The sequence below is a fragment of the Adiantum capillus-veneris genome, chromosome 6 (assembly GCF_014529385.1).
Source record: "Adiantum capillus-veneris isolate H3 chromosome 6, ASM1452938v2, whole genome shotgun sequence".
In the NCBI taxonomy this organism is placed as follows: domain Eukaryota; kingdom Viridiplantae; phylum Streptophyta; class Polypodiopsida; order Polypodiales; family Pteridaceae; genus Adiantum; species Adiantum capillus-veneris.
The window spans coordinates 43,629,433-43,653,770 of record NC_140936.1 but is presented as its reverse complement, the minus strand read 5'-3'; the positions used below and the strand labels follow the sequence as shown (position 1 = coordinate 43,653,770).

The 24,338-nt window shown below is 44.5% G+C and overlaps 1 protein-coding gene across 1 annotated transcript in view; it reads right to left on the bottom strand.

Moving 5' to 3' along the window:
• LOC147455422 (putative chromo domain-containing protein LHP1) overlaps positions 1–24,338 on the bottom strand; it is a 64,573-nt gene that overhangs the window by 28,379 nt on the left and 11,856 nt on the right. Inside the window, exons 2-4 of the mRNA XM_086514200.1 lie at positions 7,518–7,543; positions 7,343–7,429; positions 6,350–7,264 (exon numbers count right to left, since the gene is read on the bottom strand). Coding sequence (XP_086370326.1) covers positions 6,350–7,264; positions 7,343–7,429; positions 7,518–7,543 — 1,028 coding nt within the window. The remainder of the gene's footprint in view (positions 1–6,349; positions 7,265–7,342; positions 7,430–7,517; positions 7,544–24,338) is intronic.

The window sequence follows — 24,338 nt, the reverse complement described above, 5'->3', positions numbered from 1 at the left end:
GAGAGGAGACAAGAGAGGCGTCTTGAGGCACCATTGCGACCCCAAACAGAAGTGACAAATAATGGCTACACACCTCAACAGGGCCATGAATCAAGCATTGAGCCCATGCAAAATGATTCAGCACGGTTTCAACCTCTCTCAGCCCAGGAGAAGCAAAGGCGACGCATTAATGGCTTATGTGTGTATTGTGGAGAGCAGGGGCACATGGCTCAACAGTGTCCAAGGAAGAGAAGGATGAAGGTTCATGGTGCAATGGCCTCAACGTGTTCGGAAAACATGGACGTCCAACCCCAATAGAGACCGATCGGTTGGACAAAAGACAAGTAAAAAAAAGGTCTCTTTCTTCCCGCTGATTCCACTTCAAGTTTTATGCTACCAGTCAAGATCCATATGCCGGGTAGGCACATGGATTGTGAAGCATTACTAGAATCAGGCGCACCGGCGTGCTTCATGGACAAAGAATTTGCAAAAGAACAAGGCATACCACTTGTGCAGAGGTCTAATCCAACAACTGTAGAATTCATTGATGGTCGTCCCCTCACTTCAGGGGATGTTAGGTATGAAACTCCACATAAAAGTAACATTGCAGGAGCATGTTTCAAGAATAGCATTCAATATTATACAAAGCCCAAGCAGTCCAATTGTTATTGGGCTACCGTGGCTTGAATTACATAATCCTGACATCGATTGGAGGGTTCGGAGAATTGAACCACGAAAAGTCCAAAAGAAGAAGGGAAGGCATAATAGGCCTACATATCTTGGAGCCTAGTTCTTCATGCGTGCAACCAAAAAGTATCCAACTTTCCTGATATTTGCAACACCAACCGACACGTCGACAACAAAAATCATGGAGGCATTGCCATGTCAATATCAAGATTACAATGATGTTTTTGAGAAGAAGAATGCAGACCTCTTACCGGAGCATCGACCCTATGATTGTGCTATAGAGCTTCAGGAGGGAACCCAACCCCCTTTTGGCCCAATATACAAGCTATCTCAAGATGAATTGGTAGAATTACGGAAAAATATTGATGAGAATCTTGCTAAGGGATTCATACGGTATTCAAAGTCCCCAGCAGGAGCTCCAATACTCTTTGTAAAGAAGAAGAACGGAACTCTCCGGATGTACGTGGATTATAGGGGCCTAAACAAGATCACTGTCAAGAATCGCTATCCCCTTCCCTTGATCCCAGAGCTTCTTGAGCACCTTGGCAAAGCAAGAATATTTACAAAAATAGATCTTCGTGGTGCTTACAACAACCTAGTCAGAATCAAAGAAGGTGATGAATGGAAAACAGCCTTTTGGACAAGGTATGGCCACTTTGAATATACCGTCATGCCATTTGGTCTCGCAAATGCCCCAGCTGTTTTTCAACATTTAATGAACGATATCTTTCGGGAGTATTTGGATTATTTTGTGGTAATATATTTGGATGATATCTTGATATTTTCCAAGGATCAAGAAGAGCATGAGCACCATGTACGATTAGTGCTTGAAAAGCTTCGTGCATCAGGGTTATATGTAAAGTTGCAGAAGTGCTCTTTTCATTAATCTAAGGTGGAATTTCTTGGTTATGTAATTTCTGAAAAGGGAATCTCCATGGATCCAAAAAAGGTTCAAACCATCCTCGATTGGGACACACCCACCTCGGTAAGAGATGTTCAATGTTTCCTCGGATTTGCAAATTTTTATCATATCTTTATACAGGGATACTCCAAGGTGGTTACGGCACTCACAAGGTTGACAGGCCATAATAAGTTTGTCTGAGACTCAGAGACCACGAAAGCATTTCAGACTCTCAAGCAAGCTTTCACGACCGCACCCATTCTAATTCACGCAGATCCTACAAAGCCTTTCATCCTAGAAACAGACGCTTCAAATTTTGCCCTTGGCGCTATTCTATCCTAAGTAGGAGAGGATGGTCGAGTACATCCAGTGGCTTTTCATTCCCGCAAGTTCTCAGCTACAGAAATCAATTATGAAATCCATGACAAAGAGCTCTTAGCAATCATCGACTCCTTCGACACTTGGCGTCACCTACTTGAAGGAGCTCCTCATAAGATCACTGTCTATACAGATTACAAGAATTTGGAATACTTCATGACATCCCGCGTCTTGAATCGTCGCCAAGCCAGGTGGAGTGGTATCCTATCAAGGTTTGATTTTCTTCTCTCTTATAGACCTGGCCGTCAACAAGCTAAGCCAGATGCGTTATCAAGAAGATCCTACCTTGCACCTAGAGAAGGCGACGCAACATTTGATCAACAAGAGTCAGTGATTTTGAAACCTGAGCGGCTTAAGCTAAACGCCACCATGAGCCAAGCTCCTGAAGATTCTACTTTTCTTTCTAAGGTGAAGACGCAAATTGCCAAAGACCCACTTGCTCAAAATATTAAACAACAACTACAAGGACAAGAGGTTAATGAGGACTTTCAAGAAATTGATGGACTAATTTACAATAAGGGTCTTCTCTATATTCCGCCAGGACCAACACGCTTGGAGGTACTTCAGCAACGACATGATCTTCCATCAGCAGCAGGGCATTTTGGGGTTAATAAGACAATTGAGCTTCTCTCCCGCGACTTTTGGTGCCTCAAATGTGGAAGCTTGTCAAGGAGTATGTAGGCACTTGTGACACTTGCAATAGATCAAAGGCCCCTCGTCATCGTCCTCATGGGTTACTCCATCCCTTGCCCATTCCAACCAAACCATGGTCATCCATCTCCATGGATTTCATTGTAGAGCTACCCTTGTCACAAGGATTTGATTCCATTTTAGTAGTCGTGGATCGGTTTACAAAAATGGCACACTTCATTCCAACCACTAAAACCGTCACCACCGAAGGTACGGCCAAACTCTTTCTACATCATATCTATCGTTATCACGGATTACCGGATGACATAGTTTCTGATCGAGGCCCACAATTCATCTCTAGCTTTTGGAAAAGCTTATTCAAGCTACTCGGAGAACAAATCAACCTCTCCTCAACCAATCACCCACAAAGTGATGGACAAACAGAGAGAGTAAATCAAGTTTTGGAACAGTATCTCTGCTATACTATCAATTATCACCAGGATAATTGGGTCGAGCTCCTACCGCTAGCAGGATTCTCCTATAATAACAGTTTTCATGCCTCCACCCGTCACACTCCATTCTTTGCTAATTATGGTCAACATCCCAAACAGGATATTCACACACTATCAAGTCGAGAATCCAGCTGCCATTCATCTTACACAACAATTATCTGCAATTCACAAAGAACTTACAATTCATATCAAAGAAGCTCAATCCAAGTATAAGGAAAGTGCAAATCTCCATCGCATGCAGTATCCAAAATACAAAGAAGGGGATAAAGTGTGGCTTCGACGTGATCTGCGTTAATCTCGTCCCTGTCAAAAGCTTGATTATCGAAGGCTTGGCCCATTTAAAATTATCCATCAAGTCAATCCAGTCACCTATCGACTCCGATTGCCCTCATCCATGAAAATCCATCTGGTCTTTCATGTCTCAGTCCTAGAACCTTGTCACACATCTAAGATCCCAGGAAGAGCCCTACAACCACCTCCTCCGGTTGAGATTCAAGGACATGACGAATATGAGGTCGAGAAAGTCCTAGATTCTTGAGTTTCGCGTGGCAGGTTACAGTACTTGGTGCATTGGAAAGGCTATGATGTTAGTGAACGAACCTGGGAACCAGCACACAATCTACAGCATGCATCTCTCAAAGTCCAAGAGTTCCATCAACAACATCCATGGAAGCCCAACTCAAGGAACACCACAGCTCCTCGTGGAACTCGTCGCTAAAGGAGGGGGTAATGTCATGGATGCTTGAGAGTCAGTTGTTGCCTGTATCATCGCCTACATCATCACTAGAAGGCTCTAGAAGAATCTAGAAGGATCTAGAAGATTCTAGAAACATGGAGAAGATTCTGGAAGAATCTAGAAGTTTCTGGAAAGCTCTAGAAAGTTGAAGAAGGATCTAGAAGGTTCTAGAAGGATCAAGAAGGTTCTAGAAGATTCTAACCTCCTCAAGAAGAACCTACAAAGTTCTAACCTTCTCAAGTAACCTCCTCAAGCACTAGTATAAATAAGGGTCTTGGGCCACAAGCCCCTCAGTCTTGCCAACACCAGTTGTGAGGCTCCTATGAGGAAATCCCTCTTCTAGTTCAAGTCTTCTCCTTGCAATCAAGCCTTGTCTTGTACTCAAGTCACGTAAATCCAAGTCTTGTATCTAGCTCTCTTAATAAAGTATTAAGTCTTATAATCAATATTAAGCTTATCATCAAGTCCAAGTTCTTGTACATTGTGAGCACCTCCTCTTGCTCTCTTCTAGCTCTATACGCGCTCATAACAAGGCTAAGAAAAAGAAAGCTACTGATTGTCACTGTCTTGAACTTGTATTTTCACTTGGTGATTGGGTGCTTTTGCGCTTTGAAAAGGCCAGGTTAAGGAAAAGGAAAGGCAAGGAATGTTTGTTTCCTAAGCTCAGTATGCGATATTATGGTCCTTTTTAGATTTTAGAAAAGATCAACGATGTAGCTTATAGGTTGAAGCTACCAGAAGGCTGGAAAATACATAATGCTTTTCATGTCAGCCTTCTAAGACCTTTTATTAATGATGTGCCAGACAATATGCTTGATGAGGAACAGCCCAAAGTGGAAGACTTGGATGAGATTCTTGTTCTTGAACAGATATTGACACATAAAGAAAGAAAGGTTAGAGGAAAGGTTGCAAGACGCTATTTGGTGAAGTTCAAGAACTATCCATCGTTGGATGCCAAATGGATGGAAGAGTCTAAATTGGTTGATTCACCTCAGCTATTGCAATTGTATCTTGAAGCTTTTCAGATGGAACCTACAGTGACTTGATGTAGTCTTTTTGGAGCAAGGCAAGAGCATGGTTCATGATGCTCAAGAGAGTAGTTAAGCAATTGTATCTACTCTTTCCATACAGAATTTAGCTAGAGAGTTTGTGCCTGAGAGTACACTAGAAGACTTCTATGCTTGATATATGTGTCGTAGCTAGGTTGGTGGGATTGTTTAATCATCCAATGCTACATTTTCCGAAGCATGTATATCTTGGATTCCCATCATAGAATATATGTGATATAAGGAGATACCGCATGTATTATTGGCATGCAAGCTTGCAGTATTTCAAGGGTGGGGTGTGTCACCAGGAGGTGTATTGTTGCCTTCCGTAAATAAATATTAGATATTTTATTTATTTTTACTTTTACTTATTTTCCCCGGAACCCTTGAAAAGGTGCAAGTGGACATTGCATGGCCAATGTGAAACGGCTGCGGCCGAACAGGTTTCTCGCATCGGGAGTTTAGGTCGGTCTGTCTGGGACTGGTTGGGCCAGTTAGCACTGAATTCTAATGAGTATGGAAGCTTGTGGGCACCAAATGAAGTTTGGGCCACTCGGAAAGTCACTTACACCATGGTCCAAGGTGTGATCAGATGGCACTACCGTCCACCTGTGCGCCTTTTCCCTACTGATTTAGCCCTCATTGTACATATGCTGTTTTTTTTCATTGGGAGAGTCTCCCCGTTTGATTCGTGTAGCCCTCTCTAGCAGAGGTGGTTGTAGCCCCATGGGCAATTTCATTAACTAATAGAAGGATCCTTCTTTTTCTTGGAAAAAAACACTTCCAATGTACACACACCTATATACAACATAGATTTATTCATAGAACTGTACAAAAACAGTAGTTGTGCGTTTCCCTTTGGGAGCGAAAGCCAGAGCAGCACTGACGGAGGGCTATGCGAGTTTAGTCATGTTAGAGAGATGGGACGAGGCCACTTAGGTCACTCCGGCACTGACGTAGCAGCGGTTGTATGGGCACCAGGTTTAGCTGCTCACTAGCGGACTCAGATAGACCAACCACCACAAGTCATTGACTCATTAGGATGAGGAGGATGATACGCAACAACCCCTCGCCGCCTATGCTACTGGAGGCATAGCTCGCTAAGGCTGGAGACAGAGGATCACAGGATGCACAGGTCACAAAGCGGTTCACCCTAGAACAAAAAAAAAAAACAAGGGAAATCAAACAGAAAGAAGAAAGCAAAGCAAAAACAAGCGACAAACAAATACACCCACACAACGCAATCCGCCAAAACAATGGAACAACCAGAAACAAGAGAAAATGAAAAACAGGCAAAAGAAAGCAAATTTAGCCTAAAGAAAAAAAGAAAGGACAAACAGAGAGCAACACACACGCACACGTTAAACACAGAGCAGCTGGAGAAACGGGGCAAGAGAGGTGGAAGGGAAGGGGGGGGGGGGGGAATTAAAGTGGACAAAAAGCAACCAACTCTAATAAATTAAAAAAAGCAAATGCACACCTGGAGACTTTAAAAACCACAGTTACATCTTGTTTTCCATCTACAGATAGACTATTGTAGTTCACAGCCTTCAGGATCTTTGTAAGTGGTGGGTCTGCTGCTTGTGCGGAAAGTGATGACGACTTTGGCTCTTGAGTTTGCAATACATTTGGCTGACTGAGATCTGTTGCAGGGCCAGGTACCTGCAAAGCACTTACAGGCTCCTTAACATCTTCTGACCTATCCTCAGTAGCCCCTGCCTTCTCATCTGAATCATGTGAATCCAAACCTTGGCGAACCCGCCTAACAAAGCCTTGTTTCCTTTTCTTGGCTCCTACACACTTGTCACTGCCCAAAACCTTCCCAGGCTCTTCAGTGGTTGCCTTTTTTTCATAAGACAGGTTGTTTGAATCATTCTCTTTCATAGAAACATGATGATCCTGAGAAGACTTCGTGGATGTCACATTCATTTGCTGCTCAGAAGAGCCAGTTCCTTTCTGTGACCTAGCTTCATGAAGACCATTTGGCAACTTCTCTTTGTTCTCATCCCCACCCTCACTTGTCTCTCCGCCACATGGCAATGAAGAGCAGGTTTCTTCACCACCAGAAGGAGAAGGTTTCTCAAATGACAATGGAGTATGTAAGGAGTCTTTGAGGCCAGTTGTCGAATCAGGTAAAGTAAACTCTTTCCTGACTTCAGGCACAACATGTTGCTGAGAGTCATTGTCGTCACTCTCTTTCTGCACAGTAGCAACCTCCATTTTCCCAGAAATAGGCTTGTTATTGTCATTACTAGCTGCAACAATGGCTTCCTCTAGGTTCACAGCACTTCCCTCCTCCTCATTTTCTGGTGAGTTCCATTTCTTCTTCAGAGGCAAACTATTTGTTCCACTTTTCTTTTTGCTGCGCCCTCTTTTACCTGGCTTGGCTGCAGAACTAAAAATCAAAACCCTGACAATGAGAACAGCCCTTATCACCTTAAAAATCAAAGAGCTTCCACACAAATTTTCTCACCTTTGCTCAAATTCTTCTATGATGTCTGCACAAGCCTTAACATTGTCGAAGGGTTCCCAAGTATTTGCCGACTCTGGCCATCCTCGCCTGAAAAATTTTATAGTGGCTCTGAATAAAATCCAACTCTAAGGAAGACATTCTGAAGGCATTCCAGTAAACTAGGATGTATACTCACCACTTTATAAGGTACTGCACCTGACCCTGCAAACCATCAAGCATAATCAAGCAACATTTAGTTAAATTCAATAAACATCATAATGATGGTGAATGCTTACAGAAAATATTAACAGCCATGATATCACCCAACATAAGCTTTTAAGAGGAACATATGCACGCACTACAGCCTCTTTTTCGCCCCACCCCCCAAGTTCAAAAATCTGATGTGCCTTTAACATAGGCTCTATTGAGAATAGCCATAGAAGAGAATTTCTTTGGCAGTTTAACCATACATGATATCGACTACTGACAAAGGAGTGCAGTGCACTCGTACACACTGCCTCCACATAGAGTTTCCCTTTCCAAATGTTGCTTGCTTCCTCCTGGATTTTGATTCCAACCGTCCTAAAAAAGTAGGGTTTGCAACAGAAAATTTCAACATATTCTGACGTCCTCTTATTTTAAGCCTTCACTTGTACCTTATCATAGCACAGATTCTTGAAGATTTTTACCTAAGGCTACTACTACTCCCTCCTCTGAGTTGGCAAAGAAGCCAAAGACTCACTGCAAAGTTGATTGTTCACATGAACCCACGCATGCTGTCACAAACCGTGACGTGGCATGGCTGGCAGTACACACACACACAGTCCCGGAATTCCGCTGTCTTGCTGATGTGGCATCACCGTACGGACCCCTGCGAATTGCGGCGCAGATTGCGGCAGAAAAAGCGCTGGCCGTACGGAACTGCTGATTTGGCAAAAGCTTGCGGAAGTTCCAGCTTTTGGCTATGCAAATTCTTACGCCATGCTTGAGAGAGAGAGAGAGAGTTCTTGAGAATGCTTTTAATTGGCAGCTTTTGGGGCTCTGCTTTTGGCATCCCTTGTAATGAGTAAATAAGTGGGCAGGGCTCCCACTCTGTAGAGCATCTGGACGCATAGTCTGAGAGTGAGACCCTCCCACTCCCTTGTACTTTGAGTTGCAGATTAATACAAAAAGAAATACCGAAAGGGGCGCCAATCTTTGGGGCCAATATCTCTAGGCACGGAACTCCGCCGGGCCATGTCGAATCAATTGTGAACTGTGGACTGTTTTGAAGTGAATTCCTGTCGTGTCGCGGTAGAATCTTGACTCGGAGCGTCCAAGTTTGTTACAGTGGTATCAGAGCACGCCCGATTTCTCTTCTACCGGGAAATCCGAATTTACGCGGCACTTATGGATTCAGACAGAGATCAGTCAACTTCCTCTGCATCTAGAGATGCAGAAAGAGATCACAAAGAAGATTCACGTGAGGAGTACGGCCCGCCTCGGCCTACTCAGGCGGAGCTTGAACAGATGGAGCGTCGACGATTGACCGACGATGAAACAAAGATGATGCTAAATTTTGCGAAGGACCCGAAATTTGCAAAAATTATGACCCAAACCTCCTTCGACGAGGTGCACTCACAGTAACGGCAAACCACAGAACCACCCCCTCAAACCGGCACTCAAGAAACCTCCTACTCCAAGGATGTTTACAGAGCAAGAATTAGAAGAGGTGGTTGATACACGGATTTCTCAGCTTTTTGACGCGCAGAACAAAGCTGAAAAGCACAACAAAAAGCAAAAAAAAGGAACTGACTTCCCTGGTTATTTGGGTCGTCAATCTGCTTTTGCCTTGGCAAGAAAGCAAAAAAAGCATGTCAGATTTGACGGAGTACCCAATTCTTCTTCTTCTTCTTCTTACAGTTCTTCTAGCTCTTCTGGTTCGAGCGAAGAAGACAAAAAAGGGAAAAAGCGAAGCAAAAAGCAAAGCTTCGAAAAGGGCAAGAAAAAGGCAAAGAAGCCTAGATTTCGCCCAATTTCTGACATTTCTAAAGAGGACTCGTCTTCAGACAGTTCGGACTATGATGATCACATATTCTATGCAAAGAAGAAGAATTTTTATAAAGCCAACCAGTATGACTTTCTGGAAGATAAAAACAAGAAAGTCCAAGAGTTTAAAGAAGGTGGACAGTCAATTAAATTTGACACGTTTTCTAGATTTCGATACGCTTCGAAGACTTTGGCTTTCATACAGCAGTTTGACATAGCTTTCTCTGGAGAACATTACTCAGAGCACTCCAAGATTAGGAGGGCTACCTCTTACTTCAGGAGAAATACTCGAACTTGGTGGTCCACGCTTCTATTGAACAAGAAAGCGCTAGTCAAATGGCTGAAATTTAAAACGCTTTTATTTCTTCTTGGTTGACTCGGGAGTACGAACGCGACATACGAACTGCTTGGAACCATCTACGGATAACCAAGAAAGATTCATTGGACACATATTGCGAGAGATTCTGGAGCTCTTTTCTACCAGCCTCTTCATTTAAGAAGATCTCCTTCAAAGAACAGATTGAGCGGTTTACCTTGGGACTTCCTACAGAGATCCAAGATCATTGCTTAGAGCAAAAGTCAGATTCCGTTCAGGAACTGATGAGTCATGGGAAACGGGGATTTGCCATTCATTCAGGCAATTTGAGCTACCACATAGATGAGATCATGACGCAAAGGACCAAACAGACTTCGAACAATAAAAGTAGAAAGAAGAAGAGCAGCCCAGAAAAGAAAGAAAAGGATGCACAACCCAAGCTCACTCTTCAAGAAGAGCAAACTACATCAAAGAGGGGAAGTGCTTTGGATGCAGGGAAGCTGGGCATATCTCCACGAAGTGCCCTGAAAAGGCACCGAAAGAACAGAACAACAAAGATGAAGACAGGCCTGAGGGTTCGAAAGCAGCTGAGGAACGTGGACGAAAAGGCAAGATGAAAGCAGGACTGGTTCCAGATTGCATGCGTACTGACCCAAGCACGATTGACGAGAGTACATAACTTTTTCGAGCTTAGGGCAAAGTGGAAGACCAAGAAGCCCTGATCTTCTTTGATGGAGGAGCCAAGGCCAACTTCATTTCACCTAAATTGGCGGCGCCGCTGGAGATCACACCTGATCAGATGGGACCACTAGCAGAGGTAGTTCTAGCGGCACCCGACAGGGACGTAGCCATTACACCTGTCATTGGCAAACTTCGGTTGCATTGTCACGGGTATTTGGGGCACGAGGACTTCTACATAATTCCCTTGGAAGGTTGTGATGTCCTCTTGGGAATTCCATGGTACCATAAGAACAACACCGTGGTCAACTATCGGGCGAGAAAAGCAACTTTGACTACAGAGAAGGGCCGAACTATTGTACTTGATGTAAAAGTTAAAGACAAGTCTGTCCCTACTGTATCGGATTCAACCGTTTCAAAATTAATGAAATCCAGTCTGTTTGTTTACTCGATCTTTTTGAACGAGCTGAATGATGAGAATAGGACAAATATGTCTGAACTTGATAAAGAACGCCAAGATTTTTTCCACACTCATGCTGATTTCTTTTCAGAGGGCCTACCAGGCGAGTTACCACCCGCTCGTCCTGAGGATCATACCATTGTTCTCATACCTAGAAGCAAGCACACCACCGAACCGACCACCTTACCGTGTGAGCCGAGCCCAGAATGAAGAGATTATGAACCAAGTGAAAGACCTTTTCGAAAAGGGTCTTGTCCAACCTAGTACTTCACCGTACTCCTCTCCAGTGTTGTTGGTTTTGAAGAAAGACGGATCTTGGAGAATGTCCATCGATTATAGAGCTCTCAACAGAATCACCATCAAGAATAGATTTCCGATTTCTAGGATCGATGGTATTCTTGACCGACTAAAGGGATCCTCGTGTTTTAGCAAGATCGATTTGAAGAGCGGATATCGTCAGATCCAAATCGCGTCGGGAGATGTCTACAAGCCAGCTTTTTGGACGACTTTTGGGTTATTTGAGTTTTTGGTGATGCCTTTTGGCCTAACCAATGCTCCTGCGGCATTTAACCGGATGATGGACAGGATTTTTCGAGAGTACAGACTATTTGTTGGCACTTTCTTTCACGACATCATTGTTTTCTCTAAGGACAAGGCAAAACGCAGAGAAGGTCTGCTATAGGTCTTCAGGTATTACGAGATCACAAGTTGGTCATTAATGCAAAGAAAAGTGAATTTTTCCTACCCGAGATACACTTTTTGGGACACATTGTCTCAGCAGCAGGAGTGCAGATCGACCCAACCAAGATAGAGACTATCCGTGATTGGCCCAATTTGAAGAATGTCCATGAAGTTAGAAGCTTCTTCGGCTTGTGTTTGTGCTACAGGCGGTTCATTAGAAAGTTTGTAGAGGTTGCTTCCCCTTTGCATATCTTGACACAGAAAGGAGTCCCTTCTCGTGGGGACCCACAAAGGTGACTACCTTTCAGACATTGAAAGAGAAATTAACTACAGGACCAGTTTTGACTTTGCCGGATTTGCAGAAGTCATTTGAAGTATATTGAGATGCTTGTGGTCGTAGTCTGGGTGCGGGTGCGGTCTTAATGCAAGAAGGCCATGTCATTGCCTACGAGAGCCGATTGTTCTCAACGTCGGAATTGACAGTACAGATATATGAGAGTTTTTTGGCGGTTATCCATGCTCTTATTTAGTGGCGATATTACCTACTCGGAGCGGATTTTACTGTCTTCACAGACCATCAAAGTTTACGCTACTTCTTGTCACAGAAGCAACTATCGAAAAAGCAGATGCGGTGGGCGAATATCTTGTCATAGTTTCACTTCCAGATTGTCCATGTGCAAGGACAGAAGAACTTGGTGGCAGATGCTTTGTCCCGCAAGTCGATAATTCTGGCTATTTCCGCGATCCATCATAGATGCTTCGAGGATATGGTCGATCAGTATGCCACAGATACAAAGTTTGTAGATATTTTCACTCGGATACGGAATGGGGAGATAGTAGCGGGATATTCCATTTGGGGTGGCTACTTGATGAGGGAAACGATGTTGTGCATTACACAGCCGTTGAGGGAAAAGGTTTTAACCGAATGCCACTGTCCACCTTTTACGGGTCACTACGGCATAGCTACCACCTTGAAAGGTGTTGTCACGTGACACATCCAACCCTATGTGTCCGTGGACAAGCTACAGCATAACAAGGTTCAGTCAGTCCAATAAGTCTAGATTAGAAGTGATCTGGCATTTTTGTGAGTCTATTCGTAGACCGTGCATGCCCAGTCACTTAGTGTGGATGCATATCCTCTGGTTGCACACAGCATGATCATCACTATTCCCATCAGAATCCATTAGAATCAGTTAGAAGATTTTTCCAATGCATTTAGCCTATTTTCCCTATTTTTAACATTTTTCACTGATTATTTTTAAGTGACTCTCCAACAAAAGTAGGTAGGGCAATTTTGCTAAGAAAATATATAAGCAAACCAAAGCTAGCACTCTTTGGCACATGAGCAAGGAGTACAACAGGCCCCCAGGCAGCAGGTACTACCTCTCTCTCTCAGCAAGAACCCCGCAGCACCCCCAACCTTGGCGTTTTCCATCCCCTAAGCCTAGCGTTTTTGGTCATCGCTCACACCTCCCCCAAGCTGGCGTTTTCAGCCTTGCAACCATCGCCAACAATCCCAGATGCCCAACATTTTTACTAACGCTACCAAGATCTGCCAGCGTTTTCATTTTCAGCCTTCGGTGAAGCCATTGTACCAGCGTTTTCAACATTCATTAACAGCAGCAGATTCAGCCCTAGACATTGCAGAAGATCGCCATTTTCAGCCTCTCAAAACGCAGCCAAAACCAGCGTTTTCAGCAGCCCGAAACAGTCCTAGATTTTCAGCCATAGCGTTTTTATGGACAGCAGATAGAAGACCACAGATTTCAGCCCTTAAGTCGATATCGTCGTCCCCGTCGTCCTCACCGACATAGTCCCAAGTTGCATCAGTTCCATGCATCGTGATTGTACCATTTTGTGCAATCAATAGTAGACCACTCTCGCCCACGAGAGTGGGGCCTTCGGAGGAGGGTTTTACAACGTCTCTGGTGTTGTATCTCTCTTCTCTCTCTATCTCTCAATCTCATACACTTGCACACACAGTGTCCATTCACTTTGTTTGTGATCATAGCATTCTCTCACTAAGAACGGAAGGCTCTACCTTCCATAAGAACAAAAGGAACCTTGAGCACAGTTCGGAGCACTCATCTTGAGCAAAGTGCAAACATTCATTCCGTTGCACCTAACATTGGTATCAGAGCTTTGGCAGTGTTCTGTATCACTCAAGGAAAGAACCCCAAGAATCACAAGGATTTTTTTTGCTTGTTGCGGTCGCACGAACCCAAGTTCGCTTGGGCGTGTCAATTCCAAATCTTGTTTTTGAAGAGTGACAGGAATCCCAAGAAAGAAGGGCTTGTCCAGCCTCCCCTTGTATCTCTTTTCACTCATTGCGGTCGCACGAACCCAAGTTCGCTTGGGCGTGTCGATTCGTAATCTTGTTTTTGAAGAGTGACAGGAATCCCAAGAAAGAAGGGCTTGTCCAGCCTTCCCTTGTATCTCTTTTCACTCATTGAGAGCGGACCGTGCACTTAGCAGCCGGCCAATCAACGTGAGGTGGGAAAAAGCAACCTTGGTGTGAGCGCAAGACCGCCAAGGGGTGCGCCCGCAAAAAGGAGTAGATCTCGGGTGAAGAGAAGATCCTTCTCAAACACGGTTAGCAAGCGAAAGAAAACGTCAAGAACCCAAGAACCCAAGACCCTCAAGAACCCAAGTTCCTCGTGAACTTAAGAACCAAAGATCATAGTGCATGGTCGTCACCCGAAGCGGAATGGATACTTCGCATACAAGTGATGAGCATGAGAGAGGCGACGAAGAATTTTCCCCACCAGGAGATTTTTCCGACCCTCCCCCTTCGCCATCTACGCCACGAGTTGTACTAACTCCTACGGAGATGATGGTCAAGTCAATGATGGACATGATGCTGGCACAACAAGAAGCGACTCGCATTACTTTGGAACGCAATGAAAGAAATGCAATACAACAACAAGAAGCGACTCGCATTACTTTGGAACGAAATGAAAGAAATGCAATACAACAACAAGAAGCCTTGCTTTCGAACGCGAGCGCGATGAACGAAATGAACGGAAAGCAGAAAGGGAGGCAGAGCATGAAGCTCAAAGAGAGCTACGCACTCAAGAATTGCTTCGACAAGTGCTAGCCTCGAAGACCGAACCACCCAAAGATCGTGGGAGTTCCTCAAGTAGCGCAAGCCACGATGCGGATTCCAACCATCCCGTCACAGAGAAGTTGACTTTCAGTAAGTATGATGGTAAGATGGATGCTACAGTTATTCATTCTTGGTTGCATCAATTTAATGTTTATTTTGCGACAACTAAGAAGACAGGAAATAGCAAAGTTTTGACGGCAACTATGTACCTTACCGGTGATGCCATCAATTGGTACCACGCATGGCAAGAGGCACAGCTAGCCACGCACCTAGAGGAAGCCGACGAATTCACGTCCCTTTCCTTCAATTGGGCTGATTTCCAAGACAAGCTCAAGGCGCGGTTTATGCCACCTCAGTACCTCGCACGATTGAAGGACGATTGGCGCGCTCTCAAGCAAAATGGTATGCCGGTTATATCTTTTTCTAATCGGGTTTTGCAGCTAGGTACCCACTTACGCAAGTCGGATGATGAGCGCAAAGAGGCATTCCTTTTTTGGGTTAGACGACTATATCAAGTTTGATGTAGAAGTCTTCGATCCAGTTGATCTCAACAAGGCGGTAGCGATTGCTCTCGCACAGGAGATGAAGCACAACAAGGGAAAGCCTAAGGAAAACAAGACTTTCACAAGTACCTCGCAGACTTCTCAAAACCCTCAAAACGGTAAGAACGGTAAGAATGGTAAGAATGGTAACTCTTCTAACCAATCTTCCACCAGTCTCTCAGAAAAGAATTCTTCTAATGAATCTTAGGGTAAGGCTGACACAATTTCTAAACCAAGCTTACTCTAGATGAAAAGGTAGCACAAGGAATTGTAGGAGGATACATCACGTCGGAAGAGCAAAGCACTTATTCTAAGGAAGGTCGTTGTTTTCATTGTCACATTAAGGGTCACATAAAAAGAACATGTCCTAAGCTTGAATCGAATGAATCTAAAGAATCCACAGAACCCACTTCCTCTGTCAATGCAATTAATGATAACACGAGTGTGCCCCAAGTTTCTCATGACCCTCCCATTGATGATTCTCTCATTCAATGTTATGGTCGTACGTCGGGGCAACGTTTTGTCATATTGTTTGACCCAGGTAGTATGCATGATGTGATCAGTCCCTCTCTTGTTGAGGGAGCCCGCCTCGAAGTTAGTCAGAGATCTCCTATCGAGGTCTCTGGCTTTCTTCCCGGTATGGACGCTCTCATCACGGAGGAGTGCCTTGATGTGTTGTTTGCAATTCAAAAAGCTCCCTTCACGAGAAGATTTGTTGTCTCTCCTCTCTCAGGATGTGATATGATTTTGGGCATTCGATGGTTTCATGATACTAACCCTCTCATTGATTGGGAGGCTAACACTTTCACTCTCAATGCCAAAAGTGATTCTCCCATTGTCATTCATGGAGAGTACATTGTTCATTCTCCATCTCTCATTGCTAATATGCAGGACAAGATTGAACGGATTCATGAGAAGGAGACTCTCTCATTCTCTTTTTCTCCAAAGCATGACACACAGGATTTGCATGATTGTGAGCAGCATGATGATGATTTGATTGAAAATGATGAGCATGATGATTTGGATGTCAATGACAAGCATGATAATTTGCATGATCAAGATGCAATTTCTCCCAAGCATGATGAGTTGCATGAAGATGATGTGATTGTTCACAAGGATTATGTGTTAGTGGATGCTTTTTCTAACGAAGCTAACCTCGTTGCAGATTCGATCAATCACGAAGAACCGATCTTGGCTTTCGAGTCGAGGTCCAAAGAACCCCCACAGGACGATTCGATCATTCAGGAAGAACCGATCTTGGCTCTCGAGCCTAGGTCTAAAGAACCTGCACAGGAAGTATTGTGTTCGCATGATTGATACGCACTCATTGTTCGAATGTTTCATTCGTGATCGTTTCCAGTATTTTAGTCAGCATCGTTATGTGATCCCTTTTCCTCAGCATGACATATTGTATGTTGAGCACGTTTCACTCATGGATGGGCACGAATGTATGCGGATTTTTCATGAAAAGCTGAAAAGTATGTATGTAAGGAAGTCACATTCCATGTCTCTTCCTCGGCATGACACAGTTTCCGAACGAGCACATGAAAGTATGAGCACGAAGCATGGGCATTTCCGTTGTGAATTGCCAAATTTGATTGCTCTAGATCAAAAGAGAAGGATTCGTTCTCATTGTTTGCATGTGTTTCATGAACAGTTTGGCACCCCGTCTCTTTGTTCATCTACCACAACACAATACACTCTTCAACAGGGAAGGCGCCATTTTTGAGATTATTCAAGCTGCTGTGAAGGTTCCACCCTTCCTAAGAAGGAAGGAAAAGATTTTTGAAGCGGATGAGTATACGCGCGACTTAGACACGGCTTTTGCCAAGGTCCGCGAGGCTTTGCAGAAATCTCAAGAAAGACAGAAAAGGCAGAGGACTGAGAAAGAAAAAGGGAAAGGAGAGGCTTTTTCCAAAGCTTAGTGTGAGATACTATGGACCTTTCCAGATCTCCGAAAAGATCAATGATGTCTCCTTCCGATTGAAACTGCCTAACACTTGGAGGATTCACAATGCATTTCATGTGAGTCTCTTGAAACCTTTTATAGGTGATGTGCCCGGAGATGGGGAGCCTGATGAGCAACCCGAAGTGGAGGAAAACGAAAAGATCCTTGTTCCTGAACAGATTTTGGCACATAAGGACAGAAAGAATAAGGGTAAAGTAAGATGACGGTTCTTCGTTAAATTCAAGAACTATCCTGCATTGGATGCGAAGTGGATGGAGGAGGAGGACCTAGCAGATACTCCTCGGATTGTGAAACGTTACCTTGAAGCTTTTGGTTTAGCATAGTCTATTCCAAATAAAACCCTCAATTCAGCTTGGCCGGAGATCTGGGGGAGTGGGTTGCACAAGAGGGAGAGTTACTCCGCTCCTTTGTCAACAGATGCCTCGATTCGAATACTAGAGTCATTGATGTCTCTTTGAGCTTCAGGGATACTGCGAGCTGACAGTATTCTGCTGTATGACTTTATGAAATGGAATTCCTGAACATGAAATTGATTTGTTCATGACTTGTTTTTAAGTGCAAGAACTAATAGACGAAATGACTGCACCATTTTGGTCTAAATGATCTCGAATAGACATGGTTGCAATAGGGGTTAGTCAATCGGGCATCTATGAGGTCCTGAGTGGATCTAGATGCGATTGCTAACTGCATTGCCGATAAAGCATGGTCTAAGATCCGAATGAATGTTGAATGTGATTTGTCATCTGATGTCCTGTTGAAACCGGGCCGTAGGGTGGTAGGCGTTGGCTTTCACCCGAAATTCTTTACTTTAGACACACACAGAGAGCACTTTGCAAATGAAACCTGCGACAGGAATTTAACACTTGAATACACACAGCTCGGAAGCTAGAATGCTCCGAGCAGACACCGGCAACCTGTAGGCCCCAAAATTGGAGCCCCTTTCGGTATTTCTTTATTCTTTATCAAAGGGAATAAAACCTGTGATCTCCCACAAGCTGCCCCGCACAATCTAGGCTAAGAAACACCTGTTCTGGCCCGATTTCGGCAACATAACTGTACTAGGACGCTTCACAGTCAGTATCCCCACGCAATAGGTGACGTTCCCGACGCATACGGACACTTTGCAAAACCTGGCAAGAATCTGCAGCACGCTGAATTCTCTGTTTTCTGCCCTGAACATGCGCCAGTTCACCTGTACAGCGGTCCCCTTGCGTCCCCGAACCTCCTGGGGGTATTAGGGTCCGTTTAGGGCCGAAACCCTAAACCTGCAAAAGTACACAGCAGGCTGTAATTCCCTGTTTTGGGCTCCGTTTCGCGTGCCGGTCACATCAGTAGCAAGACCTCAAGCTCCCGCACCAGTGGATACTCCAATTCATACAAAAATTTTCTTCACCTTACCTACCTGTAGGGCTACTTGCCCTTTGAATCGGACGAGATTTCTGGCGTGAAACCTCTCCGAATTCACCTCTACCTGCGGGAGATTGGCCGCTAGCTAATCCAATACCTGTGCAAGAGGCTCTTGCCTCGGCAATCGCGCATGAACCCACATAACTGTACATTGGTCAAATGAAAAGCCCACTAGTGGGGCATAACATACTGCTCGTAGGGGAGAGAGAGGGCAGTGCGTAGCATGCAGGGCATCACTCCTGGCACCGCACTGTACATAAGAGGGAAAGGAAGCACTCCATAGCTCTTAACCTGTGACAGATTGCAAATGAAGCCTCTCCCTTCTCTAAATTCAGCGCCAATTCTTCTGCAAGAGGAAAGTCCATGAAAATATGACACTTGGCGCATTTACAAGCATTTTCCCGTTTCTGGTTCGCCGCTTAAAAATATCCTGACCGGTTGCCCAGTTGACTTCGCGGCAAAGTTGTAAAATATTCCCCTAGTCATACCAGAGGTAATGACGAGAACACATTTCACGGCCCAAAATAGCAGTTCCCTAAATTTTAGGAGATGCTTCCGTTGGGCTCCCACTGGTCTTCTGACCATCTATCCTCATTGGGACCGCATCCAAAAGTGCAATGTGGCCCAAATGTCGGATACTTTTTGTTGGTAGTCCCAGATTGACTTTACGCCTTAATTGAGTTCGCTTCCTAGTATCCACCAACTTGCTAAGTGCCACGGGGGGACGTATATGATCTTGCTCTCAGCCTCGACATTCTCTTACCATACGAATTCCAGTGCCGACCACTTCCCGTCTGCGGGTGAAACTACCGTTCACATTGGCCATACAATGTCCGACCGTTTGCTACTTCAAAAAGAGGGTCTCAAAACAAATAAAATAAACCCCATTGGAAAGAAACCAACAACCAAGGTTAGCAGATGCCACATCTTTGTGACATGGTTAATAACTGCCACGTCCTCGTGACACCTGTGATGTCAAGTGATGTGATTGTCGATTGGTACATGTGCTAGATGTGTGTTCCTAATGCGTCGGTACTAACAGTCGGTGTCTGCTAAGGCAGTTTATGGCTTCTATCTGTTTTGCAGGCATAATCGAGGGCGATTACAATGCCTTCAAGAGGGGGGTATGTCACAAACTGATGACGTGGCTGCTTAGTGCACACACACACCCCCCTGGCAAGGACCCCTGTGGCGGGCTGAAATGCTGACTTGGCTGCAGAAGAAGAAATGTTGATCTGGCTGGCAACGGCAGTGCTGACGTGGTAGCATCGTACGAACAGGCCCGCATTTTGCGGTGCAGTTCACCAAAAAAAAAAAAAAAGCACTGATGATGTGGTAGGCAACGTATGGAAACTGGCTATTTTTCTCTATGCAAAGCTGGCTACATTGAAAGCTTTTGGGGATTGCTTTTATTTCCCCAGGAGGGCTTGTGAGAGAAAAAACTTTATTGAATTGCTTTATTATTGAAGAGCTTTTGCTTTCAGCTTTTGGGGCTCTGCTTTTAGCATCCCTTGTATTCTTTAAATAAGCAAGCAGGGCCTCATAACTCATGTAAGGATTCTAGTCGCTAATCCTTAATTAAGTACTTAAACTCATGATTAAGACTTAAGAAACTGAACTTAGAACAAGACTTAGAAGACTCTGTGTTTGATTGATTGACTTGTTCAAAACTGAGTACAATAGGCTCCTTATATAGGAGACGAAGAGACACAAATGAAAAGACACGTCTCATGGTGAAGAGACGCGACTTTAGACGTAAAGACACATCCTTTCGGCGAAGAGCTGCAACCATTGGGCGAAGAGTCGCACCCGTAGAGCGAAGGGGTGTGACCAGTCGTCGAAGGAGTGTGGCTTTTGGCGAAGAGACACGCCCTTTGAGCGAAGGGGTGTGACCATCCAAGCGCAGGGGTCCTCCTTGGCATGGCACTTCGCGTATCTGCAACTAGGAGTAGATGTATTGTTGTTAACATAGTCACAATCGTGACATTCCCTCCCTCTTTAAATAAAACCCAGGGTAGTTGTAGAAACTCCGGGAGAAAGAAATGTATTGTTGTTGTGCTTCTGCATCCAAAGCTCTTTCTGTTAAGTCCCACATCATGGCACTGTTATTGACCTTGACTATTTTGTCAAACTGAGAACTGATCATATCTGCAACTTGATAAGTGCCTTTGTCAAAGTTATTTGTAACTTCGAGCTTTGTCCAAGAAAAGATTGGATCTTTATCTGCTTCGAGTGAAATTATTGGTAAACTGACTTGAGTTTTTTGTTGAGTGATGACCACTGGTTGAAAATTTGCAAAGTATTCCATTGGTTTGTTTGGAACATTAAAATCCTTTTGAAGGGATGTCGTAGACTGAGACAGAGTAGTTTTTGGAGGTATTTCCATCTGTAAAGGTTTATCAACAAAACAAGTTGTGTCCAAAGATTCAATTGCAGCGACTGAAGTCGTGCTGCAAGAGTTTGTATCCGCTTTATCCTTTGCACCACTGAAGGCAAGGACTGGAGTCTTCAAGTTTGAAGAATTATCATTCACCATAGCATCTGGTATCTGTTTAGAGACAAAGACTTTATTCTGCAAGGCCAGTGACGAGGCGAATTTTCCTGCCTGGATCACGGCCAAAGAAGGGGTTATGTGTTCGTTGGTTGTCACATAAGAACTGGAATCTTCTGAATCTTCAGCTTTCTCAGCGGGTATTAAGGCTTCCAATTGAGAAGGGGGAGGTCGGGGGAGCTGTTGCCTCTTAGACCTCTGAAGGATCCTCTTACACAAGGAAAGGATCAATAAATCACCATCAGATAAGAAAGACTTAAATGTAGGGGCATGGCTCGCGAGGGGGAACTTGTCCAGCGTCGCGGCATTCACGACCGAGTACTCGACTAGGGTCAGATATATGTGCCACTAAGTAAGCCCATCTTCATATTGCTGATGATCTGTTGCAAGCTTCATATTGCTGCTTTTGTTGCTGATGATTCCAATAAGAAGTTTGCTGCTTAGAATTGTAACTTTTCCAAGAATATTCACGCTGAGACTTTTGCTGCTCGCACGATGATACTTTGCGTCTAGTTGTCTCTGAGAAACCATGCTTTGGGTGAGAAAATTTCGGTTCCGAAGGCTTATGTTTGAGTGGTTCTTCCTGGTTGACCACTGAAGCGTCGGAAGAAGATGCATGTATTTTCCGAAAAGTTGTTGGGTGACTCTGAGAAGAGGTTTGTATTTGCATATGATCCAAGCGAGTGTGAATCGATGCGAGGCTTGATGAAATTGCTGTCATCTGCTTTTTGATAACTGCTATTGGATCCTCGGGTAAAATATTGTCATCGTCATTGTGTGATTCGGCCATGTCGACTGTTCACCGGAAACTGATACTTCGGGAGCAGAAACTGCGTATGGAACGGTTTCGGCTTTGGAATTAGGGAATCGGGAATTATGACGACTTCTGGTTCGGGTGCTGGTTCCGCTTTCGGCTCCGGGTATCGGGAATGATTATGAGTTTGGGTGCCGAGAGAGAGTACACCGGCAACTTGGGGTCAGGAAGCTCGTCTATGTACGAGATGCAACGGAAATCTGCCCACTGGTGCTCGTCGGCCATAGCAAGTGTGTGGACCTGCCGCGAGAATGCAGTTGCAAGAGGCCAAAACTGCCAGCACTTGTGTTGGGTGGGAGAGTGGCGAAAGGTAGTTTGTTGCGTTGAAATGTCATGCTGGGGATTGTTTTTAAGCAAGTAATACTTTGTCCAAGGGTGCATTCATATTGGTTAGTAATAATCTGGGGTTGGCCGGTCAAGTTTGGCACGCACTTGGAGGTTTTTTAAGTGGCCACTTACTTGAGATATAGCTTCCGTTAAAAAAAATGAAACGCTGCTGGTCGTTTTTTTACGTAACCAAAACAGCCAGCGTAAGAATTTCTGTGAGTTGCCGCTTGAGGAAAAAAAACGTTGCCTGCTTGGGGCGTGTGTGATTTGATACCCCAAGGGGTGAGTCTCTCCACTAGCAAGGGGTGCGAGTGTTTGTGTGGCCACGAAGGGGTGCCAGCAAAAAAAATCAGAAGGGGCAGCCAGCAAAAGGCAAGGGCAGCCAGCAGATCATACGCCAAGGGGTGCGAGCACGTAGAGGCAAGCCGGCGGGAAAGGGTGCGAACACGAAGGGGCAGCCAAAGGGTACATCCCTCGAAAGGGCAACAGCAAGGCCACCAGCATCACCATTCACGGGTACGTGCACGCGCGCACACACATCTGTGTTCAGTTTTCTGTTTACAAAATTGAGAAATAAGGTTTAGGTTACCTCATATGCTCGTATGCACATGCCTACCACCTTTCTTCTGCTTCCATGTAACTCCGAGAAGGGGTAGAGTGTAGCGGCGAGGGTGAGAGGCTCACAACCTTCGGGTCCCGGAAAAAATTTGCTATGATACCACTGTAAGGATTCTAGTCGCTAATCCTTAATTAAGTACTTAAACTCATGATTAAGACTTAAGAAACTGAACTTAGAACAAGACTTAGAAGACTCTTTGTTTGATTGATTGACTTGTTGAAAACTGAGTACAATAGGCTCCTTATATAGGAGACGAAGAGACACAAATGAAAAGACACGTCTCATGGTGAAGAGACGCGACTTTAGACGTAAAGACACATCCTTTCAGCGAAGAGCTGCAACCATTGGGCTAAGAGTCGCACCCGTAGAGCGAAGGGGTGTGACCAATCGTCTAAGGAGTGTGGCTTTTGGCGAAGAGACACGTCCTTTGGGCGAAGGGGTGTGACCATCCAAGCGCAGGGGTCCTCCTTGGCATGGCACTTCGCGTATCTGCAATTAGGAGTAGATGTATTGCTGTTAACATAGTCACAATCGTGACAACTCAGAGCATCTGGACGCAGAGTCTGAGTGTGAGTGCCTGCCGCACTCTTGTACTTTGAACACCGATTAATATAAAAAGAAATATCGAAAGGAGCGCAAGTCTATGGGGCCAATATCTCTAGGCACGAAACTCCGTCGGGCCAGTGTCGAATCAATTGTGAAATGTGAACTGTTTTGAAGTGGTTATTTGTGCTATCGCGGTAGATTCTCGACTTGGGAGTGTCCAAGTCTGTTACAGTTCCCATGTTTCATTCTTTTCAATCTAATGGACTCTTGCCTTGTTGAGGTGGATACTATCCTGTCCGTAAGATAAGTCAATGGAGTCGGCATGCTTTCCAAATCGTTCCTTAGCATGTTGCATAAGTCTCTGAATAGAGTCAGACTTTTGGTTTAGACAACAGTCTTGAATCTCTTTTAGCAAATCACAGCAAAACCGCTCAATCTGGTCTTTCAAAGTAATCGTCCGAAACGAAGACATTGGCAAAATAAGTATCCCAAAACCCTGGCAATAGTCATCCAATGTATGGTTCTCACTCATTTTCAAGTGATGCCAAGCCGTGATGACATTTGTTGCATATTCATCTGATATCCAATTTGACGTAAAAATTGTCTTGAATTTTAATCACGTGCAGATGCTTCTATGCGTAACAGAGTAGACCACCATGTCTATACAGTTTCTTTCAAGTAAGATGCCGCCTTTCGCACTCTGGAGTCTCCTGAGAACCGTCCTCAAGAGAAGGGGACATCAAATTCTCGTACAAACTCAAGGGCTCGATGGGTGTCATGGTAGCGTGAAAACGTCTCAAACCTGATAGCCTGACTCCCTTCCTTGAACTCCTTGGTTTTCTTGTTGATCTGGTCATTGTCAAAAGAGGACGAGCTCTCCTCCTTCGAACGGCTAGATGGCCTTCCATGCCTTCTAGACTTTTTTTTTTTCAAAAATCTACTTAGAAAAATCTTGTCGTAGGTGCTTAGGAAT